Source organism: Suncus etruscus, chromosome 14 (genome assembly GCF_024139225.1).
Source record: "Suncus etruscus isolate mSunEtr1 chromosome 14, mSunEtr1.pri.cur, whole genome shotgun sequence".
NCBI lineage: Eukaryota > Metazoa > Chordata > Mammalia > Eulipotyphla > Soricidae > Suncus > Suncus etruscus.
This window is the reverse complement of record NC_064861.1, coordinates 25,577,528-25,601,302: the sequence shown is the minus strand read 5'-3', so window position 1 is coordinate 25,601,302 and position 23,775 is coordinate 25,577,528. Positions and strand designations below refer to the sequence as shown.

Sequence of the window (23,775 nt, the reverse complement as noted above, 5' to 3'; positions counted from 1 at the left end):
ATATACAGTGCCAGGATCAAACCATGTTTGACCATATTCAAGGCAAGTGCCCTACTCCAGTACTATTGTTCTCATCCCAGGAAAAAAAAAACAACTTTTTTTTTTTTTTTTTAATGGCTGGCACATTAACTTGCTCTCCCATGTCCAGGGTCCCCAGGGCACTCTCTGCATAGTCCTCTGGCCAGGTCAGTGTGGCTCAGGGCCCCACAGTCTAGGCTGCTGTCCACAACCCACACCCAATACTCGCAGAAGCTGAAGGATGCTTTATGGGTCCCAGGAAGCGACTAGGTTTTGGGGAACTGAGGGAGACAGTTGACTCCCCTGCAGTGCTCAGGCCCTGCCTTTCACCACCATTTGAGCCATATTGTGTTTTGTGTGTGTCAATGCTGGGCTGACTCTGGAACAAGATAGCACTTGCCTTCAGGAGACTCACAGTCCATCTGGGTTGGCCAAGGTTAAACCATGGATGTCATGAATAAACCCCTCATTCCCATCAGAGCCAGGTGATTGCTGAGTTTACCTGGGTTCTCGCCAGCACAGGTGAGCACATCAGCTGCTCTGACCCCAGCCTCAGAGGAGAGGCAGTGCCCGAGGAGTTCCTGGGCTAGGGGCTCTGCACACTATGAATGCTGGGACCTGGGTCAGGAGGGACTGAGGGCAGAAAATGTGGGAACATATTCCTGTCACACACTCCTCCTCATGTTACAACTACAGGAGGGGAGTGACTGGACAGTAGGTTATGTTCCCTCTGTGTAGAGCAGCCCTCTTGTTCTGGACACCATGGGGGCACCCGAGGGTGGGTCACTGTGCCTCTCAAGTGAGGGGATGTGATCAGAGTGTCTGCCAACACCCCAGCTACATATGCGGTTTCAGGCCTCCCTCAGGTCCATAAGCAAGTAACTTAACAGTTTTCCCCTCTGTAAATGTGATGGGGGATTGTCTAGGACAGGGATCCTCAAACTATGGCCAACAGGCCACATGTAGCCCGCCAAAGACATTTATCCAGCCTGCAGGTGTTTTTGCCACTTTGCCTGTCCTGCTTAGCAGCCAACTTGTCCTGAGCTCACAGTCACATGTCTGGGATGTGCGCCACACTCTCTGACTCCCCTCCTGCTGTCTCTGACTCCTCAGTCTCAGGCAGGGGTCCTCAAACTACAACCCATCAAAAGCAGGCCCATAGTTCCCATTGAAATACTGATAAATTTGATTTAAATTTACTTGTTTATTTTAAATATTGTGTTTGTTCCCATTTTGTTTTGTTACTTCAGAATAAGATATGTGCAGTGTGCATAGGAATTGGTTTATAGTTCCTTATTTTAACTATAGTCCGGCTCTTCAATGGTCTGAGGGACGGTGAACTGGCCCCCTGTTTAAACAGTTTGAGAAACCCTGATCTAGGGGTTCACTATAACACCTGGACACATTCAGCAAGTGGCTATGCTTATGGTGACCCCTTCAGAAGCCGGAAATCCTCTCCTCTCTATAAGAAATGTCTGTAACTGAATGTGGGTAGAAAGATCAGAAAAAGCTTCATGGAGGAACGGGACATTCAAGCAGGGAGTTGAAGATTGAGTAGGAGTTCACTGAGTGGAGCCAAAAGAGAGGGCTTAACAGGTGAAGATTTAGGACCCTTGCAAGTGTGGGGCATTGGGAAGGAGCCAGGACCCGAGTGGGCTAGAGTTGAGGATCCCGGGAATGGTGGCCCCTGGCAGGCCTGCTGCAGCCCTCTCTGCAGCTCTCTCTACCCACCTCCTGCAGCCTCCCAAAGGCTCTGTGTCTTCTGTGGTGGGGGCAGGACCCCATCTCCCTCTGTACCCCACAACTGCCCATCCCCAGGTGGATTTGGGGGGCACAGGCAGAGTCAGAACAGAACATGGGAGGGCTGGGACCCCTCACCTGGGAGGTTTGAGTCTGGGGTCACAGGAGGTCCTGCAGAGGGGCTGTGATTGGGTCTGGCGGCCAGCTGAGGCCCAGCTGGATTAGGACGGGAAGGGGGGCCGAGGACGAGGGGCGAGGGGTGGACCCTGGAGTCAGTCGCGCCCCTCCTCCCTTTCTTAAAGGGCTGCGAGCGGGCGTGCGCGCGGGGCTGGCGCGGGACACACGGACGGGCGGGCGGACGCACGGACACAGCGACATTCGGTGGGCGCTGGGCGACGGGTGGCAGCGGGCCGGAGGAGGCGCCCGTCCCCCCACTCCTCCCGGGGCCCCGGCCCGCAGTCTCCCCGCCCTTCCCCGCCTCCCCGCTCCTCCCTCCCTCCCTCCTTCCTCCGCGCCCTCCTCCTCCTGCCCTCCCTCCAGCCTTCCTCCCGCTCCCGCACTCGCTCCTCCGCTGCCCGCGGGGCTCACACCTGGAGGGGTGGAGGCGGCCGCGGTGTGGGGTGGGGGGCCGGGGGTCTCCGCATGGCTGCACCCCGAGCCCAGCCCGGACCGCGATCGGTGAGTGGGGACCCCCGGCCACCTAGTCCCCGGGCGGCCGCTGCCCGCTACCCGCCGCCCGCCGCGTGCTCGGGGACCCGCCCCTCCGGCGCTCGGAAGGCAGCCGGGCCGGGGCCTGGGGCGCAGGGGGCGCGGGGCGGTGGGGTGCCAGGTGCCGGGCGCCGCCCTCCGCCCTCCCTCCGCGCCGCCCGGGTCTGCTAACAAAGCTACGTGTGGAGGAGCCCGGTTCCGCCCGCGGTGGCCGGAGCATCCGAAGGCGCCCGTTGTCATGGAGATGGGGCCGGCCGAGGAAGCTCGGGCTCGGCCCGGCCAAGGCCAGCGGGGGCCCGGCGGGAGCCGCAGATCCGCTCGCAGGGGGGCTCGGGCCGGCAGTCGGATCGTCTCGGGCTCGGCCCCCAGCCCTCCTTTTGTACCCTGGGAGTATGCGCGTGTCGTGTGCGTGTGCATGCGTGTGTGTGTGTGTGTGTGTGTGTGTGTGTGTGTGTGTGTGTGTGTGTGTGTGTGTGCGCGTGCTGGTGTTGGCGCGATCACCGAGGCTTGCTTGCGGGGCACCTGGGGGTGTGTGTGTTTGCTGGGCCGCCGTCCCCACGGCTAGGCTCGGTTTGGAAGATTTATTTCTGTTTCCAGTTTCCCAACTTTGACAGCGGGTCTCGGTGGCAGCCAGGCCTGCCTTAGCTGGGCTCTGCCCTGAGCAGGGGCTGGCACGGGGGCGTGGCAGGTGGTGTGGCAGGGCCCCGGGAGGCCGGGGAAGGCTGGGAAGGAGCCTGCGAAGGAGGCACATCATGGCCGAGCTGAGCTGTGCTGTGCTGGGGGGAGGGAGGGGTCCTCCGAGCTGCCGCTGGGCTGGGGTGTGGAGGGCCAAGGAGACCCACATGTGGGGACCTGCCCATTCAGCGCCCTCAAGAGGGAGCGATTTTTTTTTTTTGATTCTGGTTGTGCCTGCAGGGTCTGGGCACTTCTAGAGTTAAAGTGGGGGCATTGTCTCAGCATAGGCTCGGGGTTCCTGTCCCAGCTCTCCCCTTTGTCTTGGGGGCCCTTTTAGGGGGCGTGGAAGAGGTTGAGGGGCAGATCCTGGCCTTCGGAGATGAGCTAGCTAGCTCTTTGAGGGAGGTGTGGCCGGTGTTTGGCCAGGGCTGAAGGGCAGATGGATCTGGGGGACAAACGTGGGCTTCGCTGGTCTTGCACCTCTTTTTTCCAGACCCTAGGAAGTGCAGGAACGGGCTGGGGAACTTGGGAAGCTGAGAGACAGAGGTGAAGGGGCATGGAGACCCCATCACGCCCTGGGCAGGTAAAGTCATTGTCACTTCTCCCAGGGAAGATTCACAGACCTGCCTTTGGGGAAGCTCCAGCTTTGTGACCCAGGATCTCTGGGGTCTGTGGGGCTCAGGAGAGGCCTCCCACGGCTTGCTTGCTCTGCATACAGGAAGCAGGCTTTTGAATGGGGCATCTTGGAGAACACATTCTAGGCCCTATGTTTAGGAATAGGTGGTGGTGCAGCTAACAGTGGTGGGTGACTGGGCCATTCAGGCCTCCTGTTGGGGGGGGGAGCTGAGTGCCAAGGAGTTTTGTACCTGGGCTCACAGGTCAGCACCTCTGCCAGACCCAGTGTTTCCCCTTACAGCTCCAGGGCACACTCTCTCTGAGCCCTGGAACCCCAATGTCTTCCAGGGCTCCTCTGGAGAGGATTTCTGGATCAGAAATCCCAGGATTTCTATTTCACCAGACTGGGGGGTGACCTGGTATCTCCCCTCTGGAATTAAGTCCCCCATGTGCTGGGTTTACTCACAGCCCCTGGAAAGGGCTGCTGGGCCACCACCCCCATTCTGTGGGGTGCAAGAGGCTCAGGGAGGTACAGCCCAGCCCTGCACCCCCCAGGCTCGCCCTGTCTTTCTGGGACACACAGTTAGGAGGGAGCTGGGATCCAGGGTTTTCACTCTGGAGCTAGGGGTTGACCTTCAGGGAAGGGGAGCACAGAAGCTTCAGGAGATGGGGCATTCCCATCCTGTGCCATGCTGGGTTCCAACGCTGCCTCTAACGCTGCCTCTCTCGACAGGCAGGGCTCTACACTTCCTGTGCCAGATGGTCTTTTCCAGGAAAATCTGTTTTGAGTGGAGTCTTCTGTCTGGGCTCCTTATTTAGCCTGACTCCTCCCATGAGAGGATCCCACAGGCTGACACCCGCCAAGGGTGTGGGGGGAGATGCTGGCCTCAGGCCAGACCTGGTTCTTCCTTCCCAAAACCCCTAGCAGAGGTGGGGCAGGGTCCTCCTTGGACTTCCCAGTCAGTACCCATCAGCTCTCAGGAGAGTGGCTTGGTGCTGACCAGCCACACTAAGATGGTCTGCCTGACCCCTGATTGATGCTATATGCCCAAACTAACACTCCTCTGAGTCCACCCCAATGGGCCCTGATCCTGACACTTTCCCTTTATTGTTCTTTTGGCTACGTCCAGCAGAGCTCATGGGTTACTCCTGGCTCTTTGCTCATTAATCACTTTTGGCAGGATTGGGGGACCATATGGGATGCCAGGGATAAAACCTGGGTTGGGCACGTGCAAGGCAAATGCTCTCCCCACTGTACTATTGCTCCAGCCGCCTGACACCCCTTTTTGAGGTGTCTCTCCCCCAATGTTTGCTGCCACCCACCCCTCCCACCCCAGCCATCAATGACCCCTGAGTTAGTTCCCTAACTGCTGCTTGCTATCAGCTTCCAGACTCCTATATCACACCCCAACCTCTCTCCTGAACTTCTGGGTCTACTGGGAGAAGTGTCTACTCATTTTATCCAAAGCCTGAGTCTTGGTTTCTTCTGGGGGTGACTTTACCAGCCCCTTCACTAGCACCCAGTGTTGCTTGGTGAGTGGGAGGGACTGTGTCAAACATGGGGGCGATTAGTCATTCCCACCAGACTCTTCTACACCTCCACCCTCAGCCAGCCCCAAGGAAAGACCACAGCCGCATCCACCCCATGTGCTGTCCTAAGTACAGAGATATAAGAGGGTAGAAAGGAGGTAAGGAGAGGCCGGAGAGATAGCATCATGGGTAGGGTTTTGTCTTGCAAGCGGCTGACCCAAGACCAATGGTGGTTCGACTCCCAGCATCCCATATGGTCCCCTGTGCCTGCCAGGAGCAATTTCTGAGCACAGAGCCAGTAATAACCCACCACCAGGTGTGACCCCCAAAACAAACAAACAAACAAAAAAGGAGGGAAGGAAGAGGGAACTCATTAGAGAGTGGCTCTGAGACTAGGAGAGGTGGGAGAAGGATGGAAGAAGAGAGGGAGAGGGGTTTTAGGTGCAGCATGAATGGAGACCTTGAGGACCTAGATTAGGGGTCCACAACCTGTAGCTCCTGAGCCACATGTGGCTCTTTTGAAGCTTTGTCAGGGCTCCAACAGCAGGGCTGATAGCAGGGGAGAGGGGGGAGTGGTATCACTTAAATATTTTAATTGGCTATTGATTTGCACAATATATGTTTTACATTGTTAAGTGAAAAAATTCTTTTTTTCTTCAGATGGACAGCTAACTGCACAATCCTGTATACAGCATTAAGATAAGAAACAATGTATGCAGTGCTATATTTGTTTTAAATGTCCCAGTGTTTTTGTGGCTCTCAGGTTTCCCCCCCCCCCCTTTGGAAATGAATGCCTTAAAGGTTGCCAACCCCTGAATAGTATAGGGTAGGGGAAAAGAGGCCCATCCCTCTTGGCTATTGATTTTGGGGTGGGGATTTGGGTCACATCCAGTGGTGCTCAGGGATTACTCTTGGCTGTGGCCTCAGAAATCGCTCCTGGCAGGCTCAGGGGACCATATGAGTTGCTGGGAATCAAATCAAGGTCCATCCATGTTGGATCTGTGCAAGGCAAATGCCCTATCACTGTGCTATTGCTCCAACCCCAGCTATTAATTTTTTTGTTTTGATGTTTGATTTTTGGTCCACATTTGTCTGTGCTCAGGACTTAATCCTTTGTGTTCAGCGCTCAGGGATCACTCCTGGTTGTGCTCCTGGGACCTTTTGGTGTGTCTGTGATCAAAATGGGATCAGCCTTGTGCAAGGCAAGTGCCTTAGCCCTCTGTACTATCTCTCTGCCACCCTCTGGACTGTTGAAACAGACTGGGGGGAGGCAGTCAGAAAGACACCTTGGGCCTGTCCCCACAGACCCAGCCTTTTAGCCAATGCATAACTTGAAAGGACTCGAACTTCAGCAGTGCTGACTTGCTTGGGCTTCATCGCTCTGCCACAGCCTCACTGGCCAAATGTGGTTCTAGAAGCTAGGTCTGTTGGAGTTTTAGGGAGCCCTGATCCAAAATAGCCTGGTCCTTTGAGGTTTAGGACTGAGGGATGCCCTGTGGGGAAGTCAGCAATGATGGGGAGAGCCCCCGCTGCTGTAAACAGGATTTGGAGTTTGACATCAAGCCTTGTGAAATTAATCAGCGTGGAGGCCTCTCCAAACCAGCATGCAGATGTATGCAAATGCTAAGCAAGTAGGGCACCAAGTGGCTGGGGGAGGAGAGAGAAGCCAGCCAGAAGATGGCAAAGGAAGGACCTTTGTGGAGCTGGGCCCAGGGCCCTTGCAAGTCCCAACAGGCTTAGGGGCATATGCAGATGAGATGCAAAAATACACCAGGCCCTGGAGACTTCTGCTGGACCCATTGCAGGAGGCAGTTGACCCCAGAGACCCTGCTGAGAGAAGGGTAGGAAGGTGCTGTGCCCTTTAATAACCCCAATTGGCATCCCTTGAAGGGTCTGTATGTCTTTTTTATGTTTTGTTTTGTTTTGGGGCCATGCCTGTTGGTGCTCAGGGATCATTCTTGGTGGTACCCAGAGAGCCATATGAGATTGAACCCTGGTCAGCCAAGTGCTAGGCAAATACCCTATCTGCTGTGCTATTGTTCAGGCCATTTTTTTATATGGAGGCCTAGGTAGACTCTTAGTCCTTGCCTTCTCTCACATGGCTTTCTCCTGCCTCCCCTCTTAGGTAGGCCCCTGAAAGCTTTGTGGGCGGCCAGCCTACTCTGGGACTTTCTACTTCACCAAAGAGCACTAGAGGCTCAGAGCGACCACCTGCTTCCCTCTGAGGTCACAGAGCCTGTAGTGGGAGAGCTGAACAGGAACCTGTCCCCACAGTGGACTTGTCGTTCTGGTGTGGAACAGGGAAGTTCTGGGGCTCCTGGTGGACATCCCTTCCATGCTCCTTAGTTGGGGCCTTGAGGGAGGGTCCTTAGGTGGGTGAGACTTTTGGGGAGCGTGGTGAGCTTCGCCAACCCCCAGGGCCCCACCCAGGGGCCTTACTGTACATTCTCCACTGCCCTGCTGTTAGACTGGGGTTCCTGTAGAGTCTCTGAATACTCAGGCCACCGAAGCTCAGATCTTGTCTGAGTGTGTACTATAAACAATCATCCTTGTCCGTGTGTGTGTGTGTGTGTGTGTGTGTGTGTGTGTGTGTATGTGTGTGTGTGTGTGTGTGTGATCATAGATAATGATGGAATGTTCTGGTCCCTGTGTCCAGGTTGGCAAGTCAGTGAGGAAATGGGGGAAGGGTAACAGTACTGTGGGGTACTCAGAATGGATTTGGGGGGCGGGAATGGAGTATGTGAGAATGAAGTTTTCTGGGTTCCTTTGCTTAGTCGCCCTCTCTGAGGATCCAGCATCAAAGTGGGAGGTCTTGGAGGTCTTGGGAACAGTCACGGTGAAACCCCTCAGAAACTTTTTTACATCTATGACATCATCTAGAGTGGGACCCACAACTCTGTTTGGATGCTCAGTCTGGTCTTAAAAGTGGTGAGCGGGGCCAGAGAGATAACACAGCGGTAAGGTATTTGCCTTGCATGCAGAAGGATGGTGGTTTGAATCCCGGCATCCCATATGGTCCCCTGAGCCTGCTGGGGGTGATTTCTGAGCATAGAGCCAGGAGTAACCCCTAAGCACTACTGGGTATGACCCAAACCCCCAAAAAAGTGGTGAGCAATCTGCATCACTCACTGGAAATGTGGCCAGAGAGGGAAGTGTTTGCCTGGGTTCCCCAAGGAGGCACATTGGATGCAAACTCCAGGCATCCTGGTGTCAGCTTGGTTCTATACCAGTGTATCCCAAAGAAGTGAAGCCACTCACTTGCAAGGGCTCTGGAACATCGGGGAGCATAGAGTAGCCTCAAGTGCAATTAAGGGCACTTTCTGTCTGTTGCTTAAAGAAGGGCTAAGATGTGTTGAGTGATTCTTTCTTTCTTTCTTCCTTCCTTTCTTCCTTCCTTCCTTCCTTCCTCCTTCCTTCCTTCCTTCCTTCCTTCCTTCCTTCCTTCCTTCCTTCCTTCCTTCCTTCCTTCCTTCCTTCCTTCCTTCCTTCCTTCCTTCCTTTCTTCTTTCTTTCTTTCTTTCTTTCTTTCTTTCTTTCTTTCTTTCTTTCTTTCTTTCTTTCTTTCTTTCTTTCTTTCTTTCTTTCTGTCTTTCTTCCTTCCTTTTTCTCTCTCTTCTACCACTCCCTCCCTCCCTCCCTCCCTCCCTCCCTCCCTTCCTTCCTTCCTTCCTTCCTTCCTTCCTTCCTTCCTTCCTTCCTTTCTTTCTTTCTTTCTTTCTTTCTTTCTTTCTTTCTTTCTTTCTTTCTTTCTGTCTTTCTTCCTTCCTTTTTCTCTCTCTTCTACCCCTCCCTCCCTCCCTCCCTCCCTCCCTCCCTCCCTTCCTTCCTTCCTTCCTTCCTTCCTTCCTTCCTTCCTTCCTTCCTTCCTTCCTTCCTTCTTCCTTTCTTTTTCTCTCTCTTCTACCCCTCCCTCCCTCCCTCCCTCCCTCCCTCCCTTCCTTCCTTCCTTCCTTCCTTCCTTCCTTCCTTCCTTCCTTCCTTCCTTCCTTCCTTCCTTCCTTCCTGCCTTCCTGCCTTACTTCCTTACTCCTCCTTCCCTCCATCTCTATCTTTCTCCTTCTCTTCCTTCCTTGTCTTTGGGGACATACCCAGCAGTGCCCAGTGCTTATTTCTGTCTCTGCACTCAGGACCATATTGGGTGCTGGGCTGGCTACCCTGCCTGCTATACTATTGCTCTGCCCCCGGGAGTGATTTCTTTTTTCTGGAAAGGGTGAAGAAGGCCCAATGAATTTGTGATCCTCTGGTCTACACCAACATTCTGAGACAGTTTTCTCCTATCCCAGCCCTCTCTGTACCACCCTGCATCCGACACACCCTTGGCTACCGCAAGACACTTAGATTTCCCCTGGGCACTCTAGTTCCATGGTCCCAAACTCTGCTGCATGCTTTCCATTCTACCAGGTGGGCTTGTGCTTCTCTCTCTTCTCACCTGGATCTGCAGGCACAGTAGTGGTCAGTGGGGGTGTGTGTGCTTCCCGACCCCTCAGCCCCGAGCACTAGTTTACTCCTTTCCTTTCCCCTTGCCTCCTGGTATCTCCTAAAGTAGAGAGTCTCAGCTCAGGCTGCCAATAATGTAAATTTTGCTGCCTGCAAACGTGTCCCTTGTAGGCTCCTCAGTGTCACCTTAGCAGCTGGGGGGACTGTTGGCAAGTATCTGCCCAGTTTCCCGGTATCCATGTATATGTATATCTGTGCTTGTGTCTGTATCTGTATGTGCATGTATGTGTGAATACATGTGTGTGCACTGTCAGCTTCTATGCAGGCTGGGTCCTATCTCAGGCCGGTGGACCCATATCCTGTGGGAATGTCCTGTGGAAGCATCACCAGGACACCTCCAGTGACTCTGGGCTCTGGGGTCCTGATTCTGTCCCTCAGCTTTTCTTCCTCCATGAGGGATGCTGATGAGCTCTAGGCCCTTCACTCTCCACAAACTTAAAAAATGCTCTAGAGAGACAAAAGTGACTATGACAGGACCCCTACCATCCTACAGCACCCTTCCTGGGGAAATGAGCAGGGAATGGGGTGAAGTGGGAAGCACATAGACAAGGGGATTCCCTGTGAAGTAATGCTTAGCATGTGGGGGAAGGCAGTGAAGGCCAAGTGACAGAAGAGGTGTGGAAAGTGGTAAGGAACATTCTAGGCCAAGGCCATGGCTAGTGAGCTGGAAGCAGAAAGAAGATGGATGTGCTGCCATGGCATAGGTGGGCAAGGGTAGAGAACTTGAGGGCCTTGCCAGGCCATGCTGAGGAGACCCCTCTGGACCCTAACTAAGGCCAACAGGGATTCTGGGAGGAGTATGGATGGTCTGGTGTGCTCAGGGTTCCTTTCAGCTTCCACAGGAGAGTGTGAGGGAGGGGGATGGGTTGTCTCAGGAGTGTTTCAGACCCGGAAAATGCCTGGCTTGGCATCTAGCCCTGAGCTAGATGGGTGCATCAATCAGGGGCCTTCTCACACTCAGGGTTAAGAAAGAGGCTGCTGAGCTCAAGGGCACTCCAAGGACAGCAGGACCCTGTATGAGCCAAAGTAGGGGGTCCTGGCGACTGCCAGCCTGTGTCATCTGTCTCCCCTGGTCGTGACCCCTCTGTACGGATCCTGCCCTTAGCCATGCGGGAGGGTCCTGGTCACCAGCATTGCTTTGAGGATCTGAGGGGGACAGACTCAATGGGAGTGTCTGGCACAGGACCTAAGAAACAGCCGCTTCTGCCTGGCCAGTGAGGGTGGAGCAGAGTGCAGCTCCTTTAGAGTTCCACAGGCAGCGACTCAGGCAGAACTTTGCTTGTCTACCTCAGGCCCCCTTTGGCCTGTGTGCTGCCAGAGAGAGGGCTGAGCTGCCTGTTGGCTCCATCTCTGTAGGGACTTGGCCTTTTCACACACAGGAGTTTCAGTTCCTTGCAGCTCTTCACAAGGAGGGTCTAAGTGATGTCCACCCCCCATGTGTGGACCAAGTGGGTCCAGAGGCCAATGGGGCAATTGCAGTCCTGAACCAGGTGGGCTCAGAGCAGGACCAGAGGTCCAGGTTTTATGCCTTTGTCTTGTCCCCCTCTCTTGGGCTTAATGAGAGAGGTGGGCTCCTGGCTCAGCTATTTCTGGGCTCTGCTGGCCTTCAGCCCAGAGTGCAGCTCAATGTTGCCCCTAATGTTGCTTGGACCTAGAAGCTGAGGGCAAGGTCTTGTGCTTGGCATTTAGAGAATCCTCCCTCCACCTTATGCAGGAGGACACGACAGGGCAGGTAGGGCTGGAAGCTTCCCAAGGTCATTTCCCAGAAGCCAGGTGATGCAGAGGGGCTCCTCAACTCCCAGCCTCAGTCCTCCCTCTGGGGCTGGTGCAGACCCAGCAGCAGTAGCAGCTGCTCCTATTATCAGATCTCAGGCTTCCCTCAGAGCTCAGGTGAGACCTCCCTCTTTCCAGGGAGAGACCCCCTCTGCAGGTTCACCTTCCCTGGGGAATGGGGTGAAACCCTGAGACCCGGAGAGCAAACTGGAGAACCAGACCAGAGTGGTGGCCAGAGGCATGGCTCGTCCACTTTTTTTTTTTTGTTTTTTCGGGTCACACCCATTTGATGCTCAGGGGTTACTCCTGGCTAAGCGCTCAGAAATTGCCCCTGGCTTGGGGGGACCATATGGGACACCGGGGGATCGAATCGTGGTCCTTCCTTGGCTAACGCTTGCAAGGCAGACACCTTACCTCTAGCGCCACCTCGCCGGCCCCTCGTCCACTTTCTTGTCTGAGATGCCTGCACCCCAGGAATCTCTGAGCTGACCTGTTCTTCCTCCCTTGTGCTACAGCCAGAGGGATGGCTGGAAATAGCAGCACACACCTTGGCAGGGATTTAGGGCAGCCCAGGAAGCCCAGTGCTGAGCCTCTTGGGGTTCCTGCTGCCCTAGCATCAGGGCCTAGAGAGCCTGGAGCTTGGCTTTTCAGATTTTGACTTTGTGGAAGTCATTTGTTGTTTGTTTTTTAATTTTTTTATTTACTCCAACCCCCGCCTCTCATGGTGTTCAGAACTCCAGAGGATGGCATTTGGGGTACATATTCTGGGCTTAGTCCTCACTTTTCCTGCCCACTTTGTTTCTCTGGGGAGAGTAAATCTAGTTGTTTTTCTTTGTGACCGCTTCCCACTTGAGGGTCCCAGGAGCCCTAGAGAGGCAGAGTCTGAGCCCCACCCCCAGGGTGTAGGTGAGAGTGACCATGACATGTCCCCCCCTTGCTCTGCAGCTTGTTTTTGACGTTGCTCTGGCCCCGTCCAGTCCTCTTGACTCCCCACATCCCTTCACTAGAGTAAACTGGAGGGAGTTCTATGGGCAGGTTAGGCCTGAAGAGAGGAGGGACCATTCTGTGTCCCCAGGAAGTGGATAAGGCCTAAATAGCTAAGCCTGGTGAAATGGCAGATAGTTCTCGTGGGGTCTGGAAGCAGGAGGGACGCAAAGTCCCAGGAATGGTGCATGCAGGGTGGGTGGGGCTGGAGGGGCTGTGAGGGGCTCCCTCTGACAGGGCAGGCACTGCAGGGGGCTTGGGGTCTGGGAGGGCAACTGGGGCAGGATTTGCCCCCTTGCTGGCACTGCTCTTACAGACTCAGGTGTTTCTGAACTGGGATGGAGGGGAATCCCTGGCCCTCTCTATTCCTGGCTTTCTCCAGACTTTGGGCTCTGGGCGAGCTCGGTGGCACCACCCCTGGCCAGCACCGTGGACAGCGCCATTGGTTGGGCTTCCCCAGGCCACCCAGGGGTCTCCCTGCTGCACTTCTGTTGGCTCCGAAGGCAGCCCCGCCCTGCTCCTTCGGGCACCCAGTGATCTCTCCTGTGGCTCCTGGGACCAGGGTGAGGACTAGGAAGGAGGCAGGGCTTGAAAGAGCCTTGGCGGCCAGTCTGGGAGTTGCTCTTTTCATCTTCATCATTCTCTATCATGCAAAGGGGCCTTGGAGGGGCTGGAGCGGCTTTCCCCAGCTCAGTTCCTCTGACTCCTCAGAGACCCTTGGTCAGCTCTGGCACATTTAACACTGGGATTTGGAGGTAATGGGTTAGGCAGGGCCGGGGAAGCTGGGAGGGTGGGCCTGGTCAGAGCCGGCCATGGTGGAGGCCACACACAGCCTGCAGCCAGCCAGGGAGGTTCTGGCGAGCCCCTCGTGGCCGTCTCACCTGCTCCTTGATTTTTCCACTGCTGCTAGGTATAGAGGAGGCCTGGCCAGCGGTTAATGCAGTGGATGCGATGGATGAGGAGCAGCGCCCTTCCACACTACCTGGGGAGTGTGGTGCCACCCGGGACCCCAGCCTGCAGCCCGCGGAGGAGTCTGGGGTCCAGAATGGAGTGGCAGTCAGGGAGGACCTGAGTAGTAGCCACAGCAGGCCAGGCTGTGAGCCCACAAAGGGCCCGGACGTGGCCCTTCGCGCCCTCAGCCTTGGCCTCAACCTCACCAATGGCCTAGCCCTGGGGCCAGACTCAAATGTTCTAGAAGATGCAGCAGAGTCCATGCCCCGGAGGGCTGGTGGGCCAGCAGAGGGAGCAGATGCCGCCAGAAGCCTCTGTGCAGACACCGAGGACCCTCAGCTGGGGTAAGTGGGTGTCCTGGGGTGGGGATTCATCACATTTGTCAGCCCTGGTGCTAAGTGGTCTGAGTCTCACTGTGTAGCTCTTCTGGTTCTTTGCATCCATAAAATGAGAATTTTGTGTCTCTTTCCATTTGGACTTCCAGGTGTTTGGGGAGTCTGAGTGTCATGAGAGGGATTTCTGGGGACAACGACCGTTGTCCCCTTCCCCAATCTCAGGCTGGGCAGTAGAGATCCCGAAGGGCTTAAATGTGAGAGATGGGGTACGGTCTTCTCTCCACTTCTTCAATTCTACAACTACCCTTAGTAGATGAACCCTTTGGCTTCATCACTGCCAAACCACTCATCTGAGTTCAGCTGGAAGTTCTTCCAGGCAGGGCGCCTGTCCTGCTCACAAAGGCAGCTTCACCTGTGCCTGCAGGAGCCAGTTGAGCCAGAGGAAGGAAGTGGAGGGTGGGGATTGGAGAACTATGTAAGTCTTGGCATGCACACTACAGGCCCTGGCCAGTGGCACTTATATCTGTGAGCAACCTGGGGTAAGTGGGGGGTGCTGGTGTGTTTAGGGGTGCACACGGGTGTGCAGGAGGAAGTATGCTTAGATCTCTGGGGTGTGGGCTCAGGAGGATGGGAGCCTGTGGGGCCACATGTGCTGTGGCTGTAAGTGGGTTTCCTCAGCTTCCTCGGGACTGTGTGTAGGGGGCAGGTTCACTGGGGAAGCCTGAGGGGTGTGATCAGAAGACTCAGGGGTTGGCTGTGCTGCCTGAGACCATCTACAGCACTGAGTGGACGAGAGCCCCCACAGCCTGTGTCTCATAGCAGTGTCTGCTCTGTCTCCTGTCCTGTCTCCTCTCCCACCCCAGAGATTGGCATGGATAGCTGTGACCCTAGTCTCCTGCCCACTTATACCCGCTTCCTTTGCTGCAGAAAACTAATGAACCCCAGCTCCCAGGCCTTGCTGGGTCTGGGGACAGGGTTCGCTGTGGCTGTCATTCTCTCTCCTACCTCTGTGTATTGTCCAGAAGGTTTTTAGAGGCTCTGGGGGCACATGGAGATGCCTGTTTGTGGGGAAGGGACATTCCCAGCCTCCAAAACAGCATGGTCTCTGTGGATCAGTGGGATGGGGTGCTTTCTTTTGTAAAGATGAACCTAGATTTACCAGGCCCAGTGTGTACTCTTTGCTGCTGCTTTTTTTTTTTTTACCCTTGGCTGTACCAACAGTGTTCAGGGGTTATTCCTGGCTCTCCACTCAGGAATCAATCCTGGTAGTACTTGGGCGACCATACGGGATGCTGGGAATCAAACTCGGGTTAGCCACATGCAAGTGCCCTATTCACTGTGCTCTCTTTCCAGGCCTTGTTGCTTTTAAATTTGGTTTGGTTTTTGGGCCACATCCAGTGGTGCTCAGGGCTTACTCCTAGCTCTCTGCTCAGGAATCTTTCCTGGCTGTGTTTGAGAGACCATCTAGGGCTAGGGTGTCAAGAATTGATTCCAGGTCAGCTGTGTGCAAGGCAATTACTTTACCTCTTTACTCTCTTCACTTAGCCTTGCTTCTTGTTTTGTCAGTGTTTCTTGTTATTCTGTTTCCTGTGCTGTCAGCAGCTCTTTCTCTTTCTAATTATTCTTATTTTTCCTCCTTCATCTCTAATTTTTATCCTACTCTTAGTCTTGCTCTTTTTTTTTTTTCCCTTTACTCCCTAATGCATCTCCCAGGCATCCAGAATCCTCCCAGGTGTGCCCTGTTCATTTCTGTATGATGCTTTATTCCAGGTGTTGGGAATATGTCCATGGACCAAACCAATAGCACAGCTGCCCACTTGTATGCACTCATGGATAAAGATTGTGTGTTGAAATTGAATCTCTGGGGGCCAGAGAGATAGCACAGCGGCGTTTGCCTTGCAAGCAGCCAACCCAGGACCTAAGGTTGTTGGTTCAAATCCTGGCTTCCCATATGGTCCCCTGTGCCTGCCAGGAGCTATTTCTGAGCAGATAGCAAGGAGTAACCCCTGAGCACTGCCAGGTGTGGCCAAAAAACAAAAACCAAAACAACAACAAAAAAAGAAATTGGGGGCCAGAGAGATAGCACAGTGGCGTTTGCCTTGCAAGCAGCCAATCCAGGACGTAAGGTGGTTGGTTCGAATCCCGGCATCCCATATGGTCCCCCGTGCCTGCCAGGAGCTACTTCTGAGCAGATAGCCAGGAATAACCCCTGAGCACCGCCAGGTGTGGCCCAAAAACAAAAACAAAAAAAGAAATTGAACCTCTGACAAAACAAGACTGGGAAGAGCTGGGATGAGCCAGTTACCAGCAGGGCAGTGAGGGCAGAGGTCCCCAATGGGACGAGCTTCAGCTTCAGCTGGGGTCAGGTGTCCCAGGCAGAGGACCCCAATGGGGAAGGCTCTTTAGGAGGCAGTGCTGGGCCCTGCAAGAGTTCTAGAGTGTGTTGGGCTGGGGGCTGACAGCCTCTTGCCCACCTTTTGCCCCTTCAGCAGGATTGACTGTGCATATTCTTCCTGGCCTGGGTGTGGGTAGTTGGGTGATGCTGGGAACAGAGATAAATGGGAGGTGGCAGCATCCTGTGCCCTGGGCTGGGCGGAAATGGAGAGGCCTGGAGAGGGGAGAGAGATGGGTGTGGGTGGCAGCAGGGATGGGTGTGACCTGCTTCTCAGGCTCTCTGAGGGTGTCCTGAGGCAGGACCTGAGAGCTAGAATGTGGTCAGCTATGCTAAGAATCTCTCACGATGGTGTATGTAGGGTACATAGAAAATTGTGACCCTTTGCAACGTAATGGTGAGAGGTTCCCCTACCCACTGTTCCCTAATTCAGTGCCTGGAGGAAGGAGTCTCTATTCATTCTTTCAGACAAATGATGCTCTTGGGATTGAGCATGGAGGGGTCAGGATCACCACAGTCCTTTTCTCTGCTGCACCCGGAACCAGCCCAGGCCCTTAGCCCAGTGCTTGGGCATATTGGCTGGAAGCGTAGAGTGGAGTGGCCTGGTCTTGGTTGTACTTCCTGGGTGCTTCCAACTAAGGGTGATGACCGGGTCTCCCTCCTGCAGGCCGGGCAGCCCCGAGGAGCCCGATGTGCGGGACGGTTTCAGCACCACATTTGAGAAAATCGTGGAGTCGGAGCTACTGCGAGGCACCCAGTACAGCAGCCTTGACTCCCTGGACGTGCTGAGCCTCACGGATGAGAGCGACAGCTGCGTCAGCTTCGAGGCTCCCCTCACGCCCCTCATCCAGCAGCGGGTGCGCGACAGTCCCGAACCCACCCTGGGCTTGGGCATGAGTGACCTGGGACCTGAGGGCGACACGGGCACGGCTGGAGTAGAGCTGGAGAGTCCCCTGCGGCGCTCCATCTCCAGCAGCCGCTCCGAGAATGTCCTGAGCCGCCTGTCCCTTACCTCCGTGCCCAATGGCTTCCACCATGACAATGAGGACAGACTCCAGGACTTGGGCAGGGACGAAGAGGATGAGGAGGATGAGGAGGGGGACAAGTTGCTGAGCTCAGTCAGGTGAGTCGGGCCCAGCTCCCTGGGATAGTTGGGGGAATCCAGGCAGGGGAACCCTCTCTGTCCCTCACCCAGACAACCTGCTCTGTCCTTCCTCCGCACTCAGACGTCCCTCCCCAACTTCTTTCCTTTCTCTGAGACCTGCCAGTCCTCAGGGGGTGGTGCTGGCCATTACTATCTCTACTGTCTCTCACTGGAGCGGTTCTTTGAGAAATCTGGCTTCACTCTCTCCTTGATTCTTTCTGCTGTGCTGGCCCTTGTGTGGGTCCTGACCTTCCTTTCCCCGTCTGTCTGCAGTGAGCCTGGCCTGCAGGAGGGCTTGTCGGACTCAGACTCGGAGCTGAGCAGCTCTGAGGGGCCCCCCACCAGCGCAGACCCCCTGGCCAATGGGTGCCAGGGGGTGAGTGAGGCCGCCCGCAGGCTGGCACGTCGTCTCTACCACCTTGAGGGCTTCCAGCGCTGTGACGTGGCCCGGCAGCTGGGCAAGAAGTGAGTTGGGTCCCTGCAGCCCTACACGCCTGTTGTCTTTCTACTCCTGAAGGGTGCGTGTATGCTTGCATGCATGTGCGTATGAGTGAGTGACTGGGGGACAGTGCTGGGTATGTTGGCGTGTGTGTGAGTGAATGATTGGGGGACTATGCTGGGAGCTCCCAACGTCCCTCAGAGCCCCTCCTCCTGCCCTGTCCTCATTCCTGGCCTTGGCCTAAATCTGTTTCCTTTCTTGGCTGCCTGGGCTCAGGCCTTGTGCTCAGCAGGGGCCCCCTTGGGGCTGGGGGAGGAGACAGTGACTGGTTTAGATCCCCAAATGACAAGGACAGAGTCCAAGACATGGAGGGGGTGTGGTGCCCCTCCTCTGCCTGCCCCACTGTCTCTAGGGTGGCTGGTGGGTACAGAGTCCTAAGGTTTGGTTCAGGGACTGTGCCCTGGGGTCAGCTGAGGAATAGCGGGGAACAGTGAGACTGAGCCGCCCCTACCAGCACCCATAACCCACAAAGCTCAGGGTGGCAGGACTGAGTCCTGCACTGCACTCCAATCCCCTTTTTTCTCCCAGAACTCTCTTGGATACCCCAACCTTCCTGGTAGACTGTAACTTCCAACCTGATGCGTTCCAGGAGTCTTCACAGTGCTGGGTCCCCAGCTTCCCTCTTCCCTGATGGAAGAGGAAAATTTTCTCTTCCCTGCTCTCAGGACTCTGTTATCTCCCCCATTTGGGAACCTCCAACCCTCCCCTTACAGCACCTCCCACTCCCCTCAACCTCTTTTCCCCTCTGCCGCCCCATGGCCTCTGGCACGCTCCCTTCTCAGTGTCTCTGGGGCCTCCTCCACAGCTGCAGCTTCCTTAGACACCCCAGTTTTCTGCACTGTTAATGGTAGGGTTTCTTACAGAAATCATTTTAGCACCACGCCCTCCACTGGGGTGTCTGACTCCCTTCACTGTTATCCCAGTGTTCCCCCCTCCCATTACTATCCCCACTCCCATTCCACTGCAGAAGTTCTCAGTTCTGTTGCCTTTGAGTGTTTGATGTTCCCCTGTTAGCTTCTTTCTATCCCATGTATGAGGGAGATCATTATGTGTCTGTCCTCCTTCTGACTAACTTTATTCTCCAGATTCATCCATTTAGCAGCAGCAAATTGTGCAATTTTATCTTCCTGATAACTGAGTAGTATTCCACTATGTGTGTCTATATACATATGTATATATGTATGCCTATATCCATAGACATACATATACATATGTATAATAGACACATATACATATTCCATGGTTTCTTTATCCACTCATCTGTTCTTGGTTGTTTTAAGATTTTGGTGATTGTGGATAGTACTGCAATGAACATAGAGTGCAGATGTCTTGTCTGAATAGAGATTAGGGCTCTTAGGATTGATGCCAGGAAGTGTAATTGCTGGGTCATATGGGAGCTCAATTTCTAGTTGTATGTTTGTTTGTTTTTGTCTCACTTGGCAATGCTCTGAGGTTACTCCTGCACTCCTGGCTCTGCACTCAGGAATTATTCCTGGTGGTGCTCAGGGGGCTATATGGCATGCTAGGGATGGAACCTTGGTTGGCCATATGCAAGGGAAGCACTGTACCTGCTGTGCTATTTCTCCCTCCCCTTATTTTTTTTATTTTTATTTTTTTGAGAAATGTTGTTTTCCTGAAAGAGAAGGCCAGTCAACACTCTATCAGTAGTGAATGAGAGTTCCTTGTCTTCCACATCCAGGCCAACATTGGTTGTTTTTCTTCTTTGTGGTGCATGACAATTTTGAGGTGATATCTCATCATTGTGATTTGCATTTCCCTGGTAATAAGCATTTTTCATATACCTTTTTCTCATCTGTATGTCTTCTTTGAGGAAGTTTCTGTTCTGTGCATCCCCTTTTTTCTTGTCACATCAGCGGTGCTCAGGGATAATTTCTAGAAGGGCTGAGTGACTGTATGGGGTGCTAGAGATCGAAATCAGGCTGGTCATAGGCAAGGCAAGTGCCTCCTTACCCATTGTACTATTGCTCTAGTCTAGCCTCTCTTTCCCCAGTATTTTGGTTCTAGAATCTGTCCTTAGTCCAGTACCACACTGTTTTGATTACTGCAGCTTTATGTATGATTTTAAATTAGGGAAAGAGAAGCCTCCATCTTCTTTTTTTCCCCTAGGATTGCTTTGGCAATTTAGTTGTTTTTTTCCTTAGTCTGTATAAATGTGTAAGTTTCACCAATGTTTGATCTATGTCTTTAAAAAATGTCATGGTCTTTTTTGTTTTGTTTTTGTTTTTGAGCCACGCCTGGCAATGTTCAGGGAATACTCCCTGCTCTACATTCAGGAATCACTCCTGGCAGTGCTTAGGAGACCAGATGGGATGCTGGGGATTGAACATATGGTATGCATATGTCCTTTTAAAGGAATGTTTTTGTGTCCTGGAGGTAGATACCCAAAAGTGGAATCATTGGGTCATATGACAGTTCAATTCTAAATGTACTGAGAACTCTCCGTACTGTTTTTTTCAGGGGTGACTTTTATTATTATATTTTTCTTTTTTGGGACATATCCAGCAGTGCTCAGGGCTATTCTTGATTCTGTGCTTAGGGATCACTCCTGGTAGTACTCAAGGTACCAAATGGGGTGCCAGGGATCAATAGATGTGTGCAAGGTAAATGCTTTACCCATTCTACTATAACTCTAGCCCGTTTTTTGTGGGAGGAGTTTTGGGTCACAGCCAGCAACACTCAGGGGTTACTCCCAGCTCAGCACTTAGAAATTGCTCCTGGCAGGCTCAGGGGACCATGTGAGATGCTGGAGATTGAACCTGGGTCCATCCTGAGTTGGCTGCATGCATACAGGCTGCCTCTGCCCCTGAGTCCCCACTCACCACTGCATAGGGGTCCACACTCAGCCCCTGCTTCAGACCATAGCAATCAGGGCCCTCCCCCCCCTTTCTCTCTCCTCTCTCTCTATTGGGGGGGGGGGAAACCTGGCAGCGCTCAGGGATTACTCCTGGTTCTCTGCTCAGAAGTTGCTCCTGGCAGGCACAGGGGACCATATGGGATGCTGGGATTAAACCACAGCCTGTCCTGGGGCGGCTGCGTGCAAGGCAAACGCCTTACCACTGCGCTTTTCTTTTTCTCTTTTATAAATTTTTTGGATCACTCACCCAGCTCTGCTCAGGGGTTATTCCTGGCTCTGCAATCAGGAATTAATCCTGGAGGTTCTGGGGGGTTGTATGGGATTTTGGGGATCAATCCGGAGTGGACTCTGTGCAAAAGAGATGCCTTACCTGCTGAACTATGTATGATTCACTCTGCCCTACCTGCCTCATCTCTTGCCCTGTGTGCTTGCCCCCAGGTTCCGGCCTCACATGTGCAGTCTTCTCAGCAGGGGGCGCTCTTTCTACCCTGCTCCCTCACCAGCTCCTTCCTTCCCCAGGTGTTGGCTGAGATGTTACCTTCTCTAGGACCCCTTGCTCATCTCCTCTTGCACCTCCCAGCCCCACAGTCAAGGCTGAATGGTTAGCGCTCAACTAGCAACAGGAGGAGAGGAAGGAGTGGCAGGGGGCCAGGCAGGTCTGGTTCAAAATAGAGGTACTTGGAGGCCCCTTGTCCACACACCCTTATTGTTTGCCATGACTGTTCTAACGGACACCTCCTCCTCTCCTGGCAGCAACGAGTTTAGCAGGCTGGTGGCTGGGGAGTACCTCAGCTTCTTCGACTTCTCAGGCTTGAGTCTGGACCGAGCGCTCAGGTCAGTGGGCAGGATGGGACAGGGCTGGGGAGGGGGGACACCTGCACTCCTGGGCGAGCTGGACTGTGAGCATACTGGGCTGTATGGGCCAGTCTCCTGCTCCTTTAGGGAGGCTAAGGAAGGGATCCCCTAAGTGGGCTGTGGGATGGGTGGGTACAGAGGGGAGAAGGGCAAAGTGCCTGGTAAGCACTTCCTGTGTCCATCAGTCAGATTCAGATTGGGGTATAGCCAGGACTCTCCCCATTGCTGAAGGGTGAGGTGGGAAGGGGGATTTGATCTCAGAACCTATGGGTATTTAGACCAGGAGGTGAGAAGAGAGCCAATAGGCTTTGAGGGCAGAGCGTTTGAAAAGGGAGGTCAGTCTCTGAGGTAAGTGTACTTGGTTCTGGGTAATAAATGCTTACACTTTCAGTCTTAATTTTGTGTGGGGGGGACAGGGGTCCACACCCAGGAGTGCTCAGGGCTTACTCCTGATTCTGTGCTCAGGGATCACTCCAGGCAGGGCTCCAGGGGCCATATGTGGTATGCCTGGGATCAGATCTGGTTAGTGGGTATAGAGAAGGTGCCTTACTTCTGTACTGCTTTCTGACTGAAGTTTACATTTATTTGGGGTGCTGGGGTTGAACCCTGGGCCTCACTGTGCAAGGAATGTGCTCTACTACTGGACTAAGTTTTTGGCCCTCATACCTAAAAACAAAGTATTTTCCATTTGTATCCTCTCTGCTTTAGCTGGATTATTTTCTAGTTTTTTGTTTTTGTTTTTTTGTTTTTGACCACACCCAGAGATGCTTAGGGCTTACTCCTGCTCTGCATTTAGGAATTACTCCTGGTAGGCTCAGGGGGTTATAAGGGATGCTGGAGATTGAATCTGAGTTGATCCTGTACAAGGCATGCACTCTACCCACTGTATTTCTTCAGTCCTTTCCTCCTTTTCTGTGTCTTATATGCCCTTATGCCCATTTACTGAGTTTTCACCTTTTTTTAATTTTGCTTCCTATTGTATTTCTCAAACCTAAATTTGCTATTTCATTAGAATAATTTTTAATTCTCTGGAGGAATCTCCTACTTTCTCTGTTTTCTCCTTCTTCTCCCCTTTCCACTTTCCTTTTCTTTTCTCTCTTATCCTCTCCCCACAATTCTCCCCAGGCAAGGCAAGGCCTCCCGCTGAGCTGCCTCCTGGCCCTTTTCCCTCTTCTTGTTGGTAGAAAGTTCTTTGCTCTCTCCATTGTCTGCATCAATGGACTGATCTATGTGTTCTCTTTGCCTATTTTCCTTGGTTTCCATCCCGAGTTCTCTGTGCTCAGTGCTTCCCTTTCTCGAGCTGTGCGTTTGTGTGGCCTACAGTGGCCCTGAATTCCTGTAGGTGCCCCAAGCAACTTGCCTGTCCTTGGATGGAAGGTCAGTGAGGACAGGGCCCTCCCTTATCTCGTCGGGCCTAAACTGGGAGCGGCTGTGAGACTTGTGAGGCTCAGGATTGAGCTCCATCCTGGATAAGGCTATAGAGGTTTCCCCTGGAGACTGGGGTGTTTCTGAAGCCTTTCCTTCTGGTGGGTTCTGAACCGTAATTATACTGTCCTCTCCCTACTCCTCTCAGAGGCCTTCTCAGCTTTATAGCATCCTGACTTCCACCTTCTAAATGTGGTGACTGACCTCAAAGGAAAAACTGCTCATGTGTCCCCTCAGCCCTCTGACTGCAGGACTGTCTCCTCAGCTCCCTGACCCAGATGTTCTCTCAGAGGTGCTACTCGTGAGCCCCACCTTTTTTGCTAATCCTGTCCTGAATCTGGGGCCATTCTGTCTTCACTGGACCATAGGGCCTTGAGGACTGAGCAGTGTCCTGTGGATTCTTCTTCCTCTTCTCGTGGCCACCCTGAACTGAGTCTTCAGTGGTATGAGAAGGAGGCAGATGGGCTGGGTGAGGAGTTTGGTAGCACAGTCAGGGCACAGGTAATGGTCTGGAGGACCCATGTGCCTGCCTGGGGGCTGCTGGGAGCCACACATAGTGCCGGGGAGAGCAGTGTTTGGGGGGCAGTGCGGGTAGCCTTTGGTCCTTTTTTTTTTCTTTTTGGGTCACACCTGGCAACGCTCAGGGGTTACTTCTGGCTCCATGCTCAGAAATCGCTCCTGGAAGGCTTGGGGGACCATATGGGCTGCCAGGATTTGAACCAATGACCTTCTGCAGAAAGGCAAACACCCTACCTCCAT

The 23,775-nt window shown here is 53.7% G+C and overlaps 1 protein-coding gene across 1 annotated transcript in view; it reads left to right on the top strand.

Moving 5' to 3' along the window:
• The first annotated feature begins 2,303 nt into the window (after nt 1-2,303).
• The window catches only part of PSD2 (pleckstrin and Sec7 domain containing 2), a 43,566-nt gene continuing 22,094 nt past the window's right edge, over nt 2,304-23,775 (top strand). Inside the window, exons 1-5 of the mRNA XM_049786002.1 lie at nt 2,304-2,436; nt 13,451-13,835; nt 16,886-17,341; nt 17,636-17,827; nt 21,490-21,570. Of these exons, the coding sequence (XP_049641959.1) occupies nt 13,492-13,835; nt 16,886-17,341; nt 17,636-17,827; nt 21,490-21,570 (1,073 nt within the window). The 5' untranslated portion in view covers nt 2,304-2,436; nt 13,451-13,491. The remainder of the gene's footprint in view (nt 2,437-13,450; nt 13,836-16,885; nt 17,342-17,635; nt 17,828-21,489; nt 21,571-23,775) is intronic.